This window comes from Anas acuta, chromosome 19, assembly GCF_963932015.1.
Source record: "Anas acuta chromosome 19, bAnaAcu1.1, whole genome shotgun sequence".
Taxonomy (NCBI): Eukaryota; Metazoa; Chordata; class Aves; order Anseriformes; family Anatidae; genus Anas; species Anas acuta.
The window spans coordinates 8683265-8695614 of record NC_088997.1 but is presented as its reverse complement, the minus strand read 5'-3'; the positions used below and the strand labels follow the sequence as shown (position 1 = coordinate 8695614).

The following is a 12350-nucleotide window of genomic DNA, read 5'->3' as shown; positions in this document are numbered from 1 at the left end:
GGAACAGACATGGGCTGTGCTCCCCGTACTGATCCCGCACTGTGAAACCCCACATACAGAAATGTTCTCACACTGGACATTCTGCAAGGCACTGAAGGACAGTCCAGATGAGGTCTAACCTCTGATCACAACGTTAAACACCAAGTGAAGTGACCTGAGTTAGGCCAAACCAGAACACAGCGATGTGGCACGATTTCTGAAACTAGAGGCAGTTCTTCAAGCCACACATGGCAAATAGCCAGTGGTTCAGACACTGGTATATGCAAAATGCTCACGTTAACTCCCAGATTCTTAAAAGCAATCGAACAATTTAGGTTTTAAAGGCGTTTGGATAACACCCTTTCCACCATGTGGAAACAGACTGGTTCTAGGTGTGTTCAACACATAAGCACCTCGAGTGCTGTGTTCAGCTTTGGGCCCCACACTGCAAGGACACTGAGGCCTTAGAGCGTGTCCAGAGCAGGGCTATGAGGCTGGGGAAGGTTCTGGAGCACAAGTCCTGTGAGGAGCGGCTGAGGGCACTGGGGGTGTTTGATCTGGGGAAGAGGAGGCTCAGGGGAGGCCTCATTGCTCTCTGCAACTGCCAGAAAGGAAAGTGTGGGGTTGCTGGGGGTCGGCCTCTCCTCAGATAACTGGTGATAGGACCAGAGGGAATCACCTCAGGTTGTGCCAGGGGAGGTTCAGGTTGGAAATGAGGAGACATTTCTGCTCAGAAAGAACAGTCAGGCACTGGGATGGGTTGCCCAGGGAGTGGAGTCACCGTTCCTGGGGGTGTTCAAGGGAAGGTTGGACGTGGTGCTTGGGGACATGGTTTAGTGGTGACATTGGTGGTAGGGGGTATTGGACCAGATGATCTTGGAGGTCTCTTCCGACCTTGACGATTCTGTGATTCTATGATTCTAAAAAGGGAAGCTTTGAAGATACCGTATGAATCTTTGTCTTATATTCTGATGAGCATTACATATAAAAATTGGTAAAACTGTGACAATTGTGTTTCAACCAGACTTGATTCCAACTGCTACGTATACCACGGCCAAAACTAGAGACAGAATATATACGTACAAAGAGAAGGACAAGACTTGAAAATGTCTCTTAGCAAACAGACTAAGAAAACCTGTCCAAACACGACTGTCAGAGACAGGACAATCACCGAATGAGCTGTTGTGTATCGTACTAGTCCTTCACTAAAGTAGATTTTTATTGCAGTCATATACCTCTTCCAAGAAATTCAAACAAAACCTGCAGCCCTGGAGGCTGTTGTGAGTAGTAAAAAGTGTAACAAATCCAGCAGCCGAGTTTCAGATGGAAAGAAGTGTTTGTGAACAACAACTGGCCGGGGGAAAAAAAAAATCAAGTACATCACTGAAATCTAGACCATTCCAGAGCTTCAGAGTAACAAAAATCCCATTTAAATAAATACCTAACAAAGTTTTTTTTGTTTTGTTTTTTGTTTTTACAAGTGAGAATCTATTTCACCTAAACCAGGAAATGTTTTAGCAAATACTCTTCAAACAAGGCACACAATCAGCAATACAATTTACACTGAGACGAAGTGGTGGAGTCACCATCCATGGAGGTCTTTAAAAGACGTTTAGATGCTGAACTTAGCGATATGGTTTAGTGGAGGACTTGTTAGTGTTAGGTCAGAGGTTGGACTCGATGATATCGAGGTCTCTTCCAACCAAGATGATTCTGTGATTCTGTTTGGATTTACAAGTTCTTGCTTAGAAATCTCTTCGGATATAGATTTCATTTTTATAAATTTGCCAATATTTGTGAGATTCTCTTTTGTATTTACCCCATAAAAAGTAATAACATTAGTTTACATCTAAACTCTAAAATTAATGTATTTTCAACAGAAGCACTCTGAGATTTCTGGACATCCATAACTCATGTCAGGAAATAGGAAATTGCATGCCTATACAATTAGAAAGAACTAGAATCAGATATGGAATTGGTTTATGAATTAATGATATGTTGTCATCCACAGGGAAAAAGGGAGTGGTTTAATACTGTATGACCTTCTACAGAAAGTCAGGAATAGCTCTTTCAATAGACTAGACAGATTTCTAGACTGGCTATGTATAAACAACAAAACCAAAATTAAAGCAATTCTCAGAATTCAATGATGCTCCTTTCAAGAGAAATAAATAAATAAATACTGTGAATCAGATTCTGAGCTGCTTTTATTTGGTATGAGTTGCTTTCAGGGGGCTATTTAAATGTCAGCTTATAGTCACACCTGAAACATCTAATGGCTCTAACATATTGTAAGCTCCATTCCAAGGATGCCTCCGCTTCCACTGGCAAAGGAGCACCACTATACTATATATTTTTAAATTTTTACTAATGGTGTTTTACTTTGTGACATGTGGTCACAAAATATGTCTAGGTGCAACAACTGGAGACATTCTACAGTCTAACACGCGTGTTTCTTTTTCTCTCCAGGAACCACTAAAATCTAATTGCTGCTTCACTGCAAATCAATCAATCAGAAAGCAACAATCAATCATTGGTAACCTCTCCCCAAAGACATTTTCTAAGATTATTTCACTTAAGAACTCAATGTAATTACAGGAAAAATGCCAACTCTCTCAAATGTGCGTGCCCGAGACATGAGCACACGGCAGCTCCAGGGAATTGAGCACAACTGAAAAATGAAATCAAGTTTTGCACTAAGATGCCAAACACAGTCACCCAATTTCAAAATTACTCTGCTCATCAAAAAGCTCCTGCTCCTAGTCTTAAGCCTTCTAACATTTAACCCTTTGATGCTGTCAATCCTGGTCTACTGCAGAGAGAACAAGACGCATGCCAAAATGCTGTGGTTTCCAGTGTCAAAGGACTAGAGGCAATTGTTTGGAAAGGAGCATAACACATACCATATTTTTTCTCAAACAGTTCTTCAACTTGCTTTCTCAAATCTGTAATTCGAGCATTCCATTTCTCTGCAAAGAAAAGAAGAGAACATGACATACCACAGATGAAACTGAGAATCTTGTTAAATCTCTAACTACTAACTGAAATACACACTGTTTTTATTGCTTGCTTGCACACAGATGCCTGGGGAGTATGGTATAGCCTATACCTCAAAATATATTGATACATTGTGAAAGAAAAAGCACAGATTAAAATGTTTCAGATTGCCTCCCAAACTTGTGCAGATGTAAAATCAAGTTTAAAAACCATAAAAGGACATAACCCAGGCTAAAGTCTGTCCAAAACTGGTTTCTCTTTGATGCAGCCCTCACTACCATCAGGGGAAAAGTCAATTTGAGCTGCTGGTGATAGCTGTCCAAAGCCAGGGCCTGAAAAGCTTAATAAAGCTTACAGCAAGTACATGATCATCTTTTGTGTCAATCTGTACAACTATATGGATCAGGAGGCATCATGCCATCCTCTTACTTAATCCAGCATTTCCCCAAATCCTGATTTTGCAAGACATCCACATAATTCCTACTTCTGAAGTGGGATCTGAAGATGCAGGTTGCAAGGCAGAAGTTATCCTACTTCAACTGTGTATTCCCTGGAGAACTGGATTAATTGGCAATATTTTAACATCTTATTTTCTGCCTGTGACAGAGAGCACACATTTTCACAGTTTTTTTGTATCATCTCTATGCTTTAAGGAAAATGCCACAAGTCTTTTGTAGATGGTACCAGATGCTTGCTGGCCTTTAAAAATGAGTTAATAAGCAAGTTTACCTGCAGCTTATTTTTTACACCGAAGAATTGAGTCTAGTAACTGCAGAGGTCAAAATATGAGGCCGTTCAACCTACTACAGTTCCTGTTGTCAAAAAGCTCTTCTATCAGATGAAATGGAGGAATTTTGAGTCCATATCAAAAGAATTTTAAATATTCGTTCTCGGACCAACGTATACAACTTTGATCACCATTTTTAAGCCTGAAGTTTTTAAATGTAATTTTGTAGACATCAAGAGGACAGCATACCTCAGATGTGGGCAAGAGTAAGACCTAAGGAAAGACTGTTTTGGCATGCTGCCTTGCATCCATATAAACTCTTTATTCTAGTTATCTAGCAGATCATTTACATAAACTAACCTGTTTGTATTTTAATATTGCATGCTTGTAGATAAATTGACATAATTGCTTCTGCTGCCCTTTTTACTGCTACTCCGTAGTGCACAGATTCTTAGCTGTTAAATGTCTCCAGCACAATATTCTCTACTCCAGTGTCACTTTGACCATACTGAATTTACTGGGCTGAAGGTGAAACCCTGCTCCACTGCACAGAGCTGGTGAACACACACAGACAGTCCCAGGACAAGGGTTTTGAAAGGCACTTACACAACTCTAGATTGCAACCCGGGGGTAAACTGTCACAGAGTTGAGCTCCCTTCAAGTTCATCAAGGTCTGAGTCTGACTCAGCAAAAGACCTACTCTAAAATTCAGTCTGGTTTTCTTAAGAGGGAGAACAGCCAGAAAGAATGTAATGCTGTATTACAAAACAGCTATATACATGTATTTAAATTATGTTGTTTTGAATATTGGTTATTACTGCAGTATTAGGAGAGGCTGCTCCCATCCAGCCTTGTCTCCCTTTGCTCATTAGCACGCACAAGAGAGAACTCTTATGTGAGCCATTAAGTTGTCAAGGGTTCATTTTTTTTCAGTTATCAAATCCTACAATTGCTGTCCAAATATTCCATGTGGATCTTTTCAATCAACTACCTCCATGCCTTTCTCTCTTCAACATAAACCTTACAGAGATTAATAATCAAATATATTTCAATATGGGCATGCTTACTCAGAATGCTGGATACAGAAAAAATAAGCAACTGAAAAAAATATCATCTGGCTCACATTTTGATCAGCACACTGATCTTTTAGGTACTTTTGTATTTCATGAGTAAATTGCCATATTAGGCTGCAGAGTCATTTCAAAATTCAGAAGGGCTATCAGACAGCTGGCATTGTTTTTAATCAAATTGTCAGCATCATTAACCCCTTGGATTTGGACCAATTACTGTAGAAACATTTTGTCACATAATTCATGCCCACATAGGAAGGCTGAAGACCTACCTCAAACCTAAGCTCACATTTTGTTTTGGTAAACACTCTGCCAAGTAGTTTAGGTATTCTGCAGCTACCTAGATAGGTAGTGGTTTCCTTCTATCCCTGTAAATACCTTCTGAGACCTTGGAACAACACCCTAAGGAAATAACAATCCCGACAATTTCCCCAGCCTGCCCACAGTCTGTTCAGTTTAGCCCACACTCTGCTACAGGGAGACAGGTAACATCCAACAGACTGGGGGCAACCTGCACAGTGCACGCAAAATCAGACTCAGATACTGAGCATATTCCTACTCCCATCAACATGCCGTGGAGAAATAAAATGGCCAACAGGCAGCCACCCGAAGCATGCTGTAGTCTGAGAAAATCCATATTCAACAGCATGTCAGCATGGGGAAGAGCTACACGCAGTTTCCATCAGTGTCATAGACATCACCTTGAGACAACAGCTATGGGGACTTATTTTTCCCCTAAAATGCTATGACACAACTGCACTGACGTTTTGGGTCTTTAAGCTTCTGAGCTTTTGACTGAATCTCCCAGAAAGCAAAAATGTTGTGGGAAGATATTTTTACTGACAATGACAGTTCCTTTCAGCAAAGATATTTTTAACTTTTAGTGGTTGGTTCAGAAATATTTTTGAAATCCAACCTTCCTTCCTAAAGATCATCAATTTCCACCAAGCATCTTACCAGACACTTTTCATCCTCCCTCTGGTTACAATTATCTTATTTTCCACCAGCTTCCTGTTTGCATGAAACCAAGAGCACAGCAAATCATTCACCCTGCTTCTCTGGCCTCTTGGGGTACCTGATCTCTGGCTCAATCAAGACATACAGGAAATGTCTCCAGCTCACAGTTATCAGACATCTGGAACTCATCAATGTTATGTAAAATACTGAAAGCTCTGATCAGATAAGACAGACTACTCTCTCAAGCATCTGTACCTCCTTCCCAGTCTGCTGAGTGCACATGCCATTGTCATTCTGCAGCTCCTCATGCTGTAATTAAACACCACCTTCCTCCTGTCCAACTGAATTGTCTGAGACTTCATTAGACAAAGATGCAAAATCCTCTGAGATGTCCAAATGCCAGCACTAAAACCACCAACAGTTGCTCCTTTTTTCAGTGTAGCAAGTCTGTATACAGCAGTCTATTCCTCTGAAGCTTCCCACGTTCATTCTGTGGTGTTCCAACAATGCAAGGTCCACTCAAGCTTTTATCACCCAAATATTTTTCTACGTTTGCTCTCCATGTCTAGTCAACCTCACTGTTTATTCCTTTCAAATACTGCTGGCCTGCCAAGCTTAGATGCTGTTTTCTACTAAGGGTATATATTCTAGCAAAAGCTTCTGTGGTATTAACTGCTCAATTTTCTTCTCGAACTTTGCCACTGTGTTCTCCTGATCCAACCAAAACTAACTGATGCTACATGTGGAATTGCCTATGCACGTCAATGATCTTTTGAGAATACAGCTCTTTTCTTTTCTTTTTTTTTTTTTTTCCCTATTTTCACTGAAATTAACATGAAATAGCATGTTTCACACAAAACAGATGTCGCAAGAGATTCTATGAAGATTTCCCAATTGACCCCAAATCCCAGCGTTCCTAAACATCATCTTAAACACTGTGTCAAATGGCATATTCCTGATTGTGCAGAACCTTACAGAAGTATACAAACTCAAGGGATATCTGCCCAGATACCAACCCAAATCAATAAAATAAAGGAGAGGTAGAGGACTGTGACAAATCACACGGGAAGTACCTTACAGCAGGAAAAACTGCAGTGTGTGGATGTCTTTTCTACAGTAAGAACTCTACATAAGGTATCATGGAAGAACACTACCAAACCCACCTCAACTTTTTGTATATCCACAAGGATGAAGGCATGCTACTCAGCATAATGGAGTCACTAGTTACTTTCTCAAGAGTGGCTCGTCTCAGCACATCTTCATTGTTCACCCCATGTATCAAGAAAGTCCAGCTAGACAGGCTCCTGATCTAAAGCCTGGCATAGCTGAGTACACTAGTGAATTTGGTCTGATTTTCTTGCCCAAGAAATCAGCTGATAAAGATCTGGAGTTATTTTTATTAAATTATTTGCAGTGTCTATATTTGGTGGTCACTTTGACTAATGAAAATCAACAGAGGTAGCCTAAAGATGTTTATACTGCTGCAATACATCTACAAATAGCCCTGGGCTCTCAAATGAATATATGCACGGGTGTGTCTCATTCTGCCACTATGAAAGTATCTAATACCTTTTTACAAAGCAAAACAGAGAGAAGAAATAACCTTTAATTTCTATCTTACCAAAATTGAATTCTCTCACTTTTCTTCTCCCAGTATTGGCAGTTTCATTTGCTGACTCAGTGTTTTTCGGTTTCTTGTTAGGGGGCGAGTAGTCTTCATCATCTGAAAGAAACATGAAGATACTACTGTTTTAACATTCAGAAAACTGACAAGCAATGTTGGAACTGTTTGAATTTCAAGTTCTGCAAGCATCGATCATTGATAAGAGCTTCAAATTTTGCAACAAATAACTGATCTGAGTAACTTTAGAAAGCTACTGGCCTGTGTAAGAACAACCTGTGTGAAGCACACGAGCACAAAGCAGAACAAAGCAAAAAATCAAGGCTTCTTTTGCACTTCCCAAGGAAAACAATATTGTGTTCTGAAATGCAATTAGTCATATCATGATCATAAAATGAGCAAGTTAAAACAGGAAATATATTGTGTAGACAGATAAGATTTTGTATCTAATTGTAAGTAACCTTCCACTAGTAAGTCTTGAAACACAATACCTAAGTTTGATCTTGAAGAGCTCAAAGGTGCTAAAAATAATTTCAGATCAACATGCAACCGAGGTACTTAACTGGAATTCATCTAACAGAAGGTCTACCCTATCTCAAACATATACGAGTAGGTGGAGTGCAGACCTGCAACCCTCAGAGTCATTTTTAGTGAGGTGCTACTCAGCCAGTTAGTTCCCAATCCAAAATACTAGGTTCTCTGCTAATTCACGACTTTAAGAAAACTGATCAATTACCAGTACTTCCGTTCTTAGACAAAATAAATGGTTACATCAGACAAAGATGTTCATTTCCCATCCAGAATAGCTCATGCCCAGGTCACCAGGCACATAGTTGACTTAGGAAGTATAACATTACATGCTGGCATCTCTTGCACCTATACAGTTGTATTACTTTGTGGTAAAGGCATTTACATAGACACAGAATTTAGTGACTATTCTACCTACCTCTTTCGTTAAAGTAACGTAAGAATTTTCTCATTCCCATATTATAAAAAGATAAAAGTAATACCAACAAGCAAGAACTCTCTCCTAAAATGCGTTGCTTAATTTCTAAATTGCTAATCTGGTGGTCTTCATTTTACCTATTCCAAAAGCAAGCAATGCCAAAGTCAATCTGAGAAGTGTTTTAATGCAATTACAGAACATGTAACTCACAAATATAAGAAATACAGCTCACTTCCAACCAAAACCCTACCATGAAAGAAACTTGGATACTGGTTAGTGGCTTTAGTACTATTTTCATTGCAGCTATACTGCTGATGAAAAAGGGGAATGGTAAATGTAAAGGTTTTTATCTCGTAGTTATCAGTATCAGACATGTAAATTGAAGCTTCACTTAACACCAACTGTAAAACATCACTTCTGCTATGGTGCAATTCTTCCCAGAATCTAGTGGTAACTAGAAATTGGATATAACTACTATGTGCTTAGAAAAGAACATGCTCTTCAGAATGAACATTATAAAAGCTTTTAAAAATCCAAATTAATGGCTGTTAAATAATGAGTACTCTGTATTATTAATACTTGAAAAATATATGAAAAACACACCTCTATCAGACATTATTTCCAGACTGGCCCAGGAAGTCCAATATGATTCAGCATGCTGTAGTTTTTCTTATGAAACAACTGGAATAGGGATGTTTAAAAGCAGTGCACAGTGCAAACTGCAGCCAAAGGCTGGTTCATAATCCTATTTATTCAGTGCTAATACAGGCATGGGTACAGCATTTTTTTTGACCTAAAAATGTCCAATGGACTGAAATAAAGGAACCGGATAACTAACCTTCGATGGTGACCTCGACCTCAGGATCCTCACTTGTTTCTGAAGGGGCGTGCTGGGAAGAATCTGAAGGGACAGAAACACAACTGGTGAACGACTGGCACAGAAAGGATTTTTAAGCAAATGCTCAATGATTTTGTATTTTAACTAACACCTGTCAAAGAAGCTCTCTGTCTCAACAAAACATTTTGCATTCACAGTGTGCAACAAAAACAGAAGCAATGATATCTTACCCTAAGCCTTTAAGCAACTCTAGACATGGGTAAGAAGGTAGGGATTATACATGCTAAATTGCGTGTGCAGCAGTGCAGAGAGTTGGCATTAATGACAGTAGGAAATTCTTTATTCTTGGCTTAATAGGATTAATAGAGTCATAAATATTTTTCTCTTTGTTATCAAGGATTACTGAATACATAAACAAAGGCTGTGTGCCCCTACAGATGATATATTTCTTTATCATTTATACAGACTTATAGTTGTTGCTCTGCAATGATTTCCCTGACAGGCTGCAAGGCCAACAGTGAAAAATGAAAGGGAAATGCATAATCACAATGCTTGTGTTAGGGCAGCCTGCACCAATATAATAAACAGGATTAGGCCTATCAGCACCCTGTAGGAGAAAGAGCAATTTGAATTTAACTCCAATAAAGTTTAAAAAAGTGAAGCCAACTATATTGGAAACTGTTTCAAAATTAAGTAGTAGTGTATGAAGGAAAATAATTATTCTGGCAATATATTCAAACAGTTCTGTGTTTGTACACTTTGAAGAATGTCTTCTTTCAGGTTTCTCTGAGCTCTATCACTGTATATCACTTGGGGGGCAAGTCTGAAGGAATGTCCCCTTTTCACTGCTCTTCACATGATGCCACCTATGGCAGAGATTCAGAAATACCTAGTGACGTACCGCAGCTGGAGTACATTCAAACTGTGTCAGCTATCATCAGGTTCATGGAAAACACACTATGGCATTTTGATCTAACTCAGACTGAGTGCTTGGTAGGTAACGAGCAAATGCAAACCACAATAAACAGAATGAATTAATAAGCAATGGTCTTTTAGTACGTGTGAACATGAAGTATCATCATAAAAATAAGTGTCATGTCAATTGATCACGTAGAATCTTTTATATATATATATACACATTTGAAAAAGAAATACAACTGTGGTAAATTTTGTGGAAGTTTATGAACAGCCAGGAAGACTGAAAATGGGCCATTTAGTGCAGTACCAAGTCCCTGAGAACTAGTCCCAGTTAAAAGAAACATGCAAAAATATCAAACCAGATGGTAACAAAGCTATGGAAGGAAACTCCCAGAGCAGACGTTTCTTCTTAAACCACATTAAACCGACTGGTTAAACACTGAAGAAGTTTTTAAAGTGAAGTATTATCACCACTAGGTACTTTTTTGCTAAGTACATCTTTGTGTCAGGTAATAAGGTAAATGCACACAGCTGCTAAGCAGCAGCCTTCTTTATAGTTCTACATGTCATCATTGTCTGGCACTGTCTCCAGTTTCCCAAACGTGATTTCATTTGGTTTAGAACATTTCTTCTGATGCACATAACCTTGACTTTCTGATTACTGAATTTCAACTGCACCACGCTCATGCAGCCTTACTGAGACCTCACAAGCCTTTATCAGCCACAGCTAATCTGGGCAATTCCACGCTCAAAGTAATTTTATCACTTCCTCGTTCACCATCTTGTCAAGGCTACTGGAGGAAAAAAAAAAATGTGAGAACCACTGGTGACAGACACCAAAAGATACTTTTATACATGCATCCATTTTTTTTGCTATGCAGAAAGCAGTACCTTCTGCACATCTGCTACATCACAGCCCAATTGTCAGGGCAACTTTTGGAAGAACTTCCAATGCCTATTATCTACATTTCTTTAGTAATAGCCGGCAGGGTATTTGTCAAAGACTTCATGAAATCCGAGCACATTCATTGATTTTAATTCCTTACTCCTGTTTGTGAGGAGCAGACATAAACATTTATTTTTATTTTACAGAATCCAGGCAAGACTGTCTACACTGTATGCCTATTAAAGGAAAAACGAAAACTGAGTTGGACTAAAATTAAAGTTGGACAAAACTAAGTCGTTAGGTGCAATTTTTGTAACTGCCCACAGATCTGCTGATAAACACCAACCCTCACAAACAACAGATTTATTCTATGTAGCAAAATCAGGGTGTAACTTTCAGCATATCTTTTTACAGAAGCTTGCAAAGCAGAACAGATCTGAGGAAAGGATGTAGGAAAAAACACAAAGGGCCACACTCAGCATCTACAGCTATTCTACAGAAGCAAAACCAAAGCTAAGTCAAGAGTTTCGGTCATTTTATAGAACACTTCCCTCAGGCTCTCTCTTCAAAACCAGACACAATGGCTGATGGCATTATGCTTAGGAAACAAAGCACCTAGATTTTTTAATTTCTTTTCCAAAAAAGTAGTGCTAGTTGTAAAGTCAGCAAGAGCCAAAAACTTTATTCTCCTTCACCAAGAGAAATGCTTTTGAATTTCATGTAGTGGTACCCTTAACTATGGTGACACTTATCTTCAAAGCAAAAATAATGAGATTTGTAAGAACGGGCACTGCTGCTAGCACAACTTGGCCTAAACGTCCAAAAAAAATCATGCCTCAGGTTCGAGGGCCAGGTGCTTAGAATGAAACTAGCTGCAGAATGGTGTACTCTTAACGTCACGTCAAAGCATTAAATGGTGGGTGAGGTGACAGGCACCTCACAAATGCAATTTGTCATTCACAAGAATGACAACTCCATCCCAGCTTGCCTATAGTAAGCCACAGAGTGGCAAGGTTTATGAGACTAAAAAAATAGAAAAAAAGAGACTAAAAAAATAGAAAAAAAGAGAATGGCTGGAGAAGAGGTACAGCTTTAATTAAAGTGCCATCTTTTCAAGTATTTCCATAAAAAGAAAAATCCAATGATGTTATTTATTTTCTTCAAAAACAATTTGTATCTGTAACCTTCTACCAGTATTTCCACATCTGTTCCTTCACTGCAAACTGAACCCTGGTGGCTTCCTTTAGACAAATATAAAGCAAAAACATAGCATAACAAACATACAAAAAAAAAAACTTTTTTTTTTTTTTTAAACACTGAGTATTCAAAGCAAGGATTTTCAGAAGCCAAAAATCCAGAATTATAACGTTCATATGAAAACCTAAAGACTCAACTTCTGAATCTTAAAAAT

The 12350-nt window shown here is 38.8% G+C and overlaps 1 protein-coding gene across 8 annotated transcripts in view; it reads right to left on the bottom strand.

Moving 5' to 3' along the window:
* The window catches only part of GTF2I (general transcription factor IIi), a 69209-nt gene that overhangs the window by 28501 nt on the left and 28358 nt on the right, over positions 1 to 12350 (bottom strand). For all 8 annotated transcript variants that reach the window (XM_068655512.1, XM_068655514.1, XM_068655516.1 and 5 more), the window contains 3 exons: positions 9136 to 9198; positions 7352 to 7453; positions 2883 to 2948 (listed from right to left, as the gene is read on the bottom strand). In XM_068655512.1, coding sequence (XP_068511613.1) covers positions 2883 to 2948; positions 7352 to 7453; positions 9136 to 9198 — 231 coding nt within the window. The remainder of the gene's footprint in view (positions 1 to 2882; positions 2949 to 7351; positions 7454 to 9135; positions 9199 to 12350) is intronic.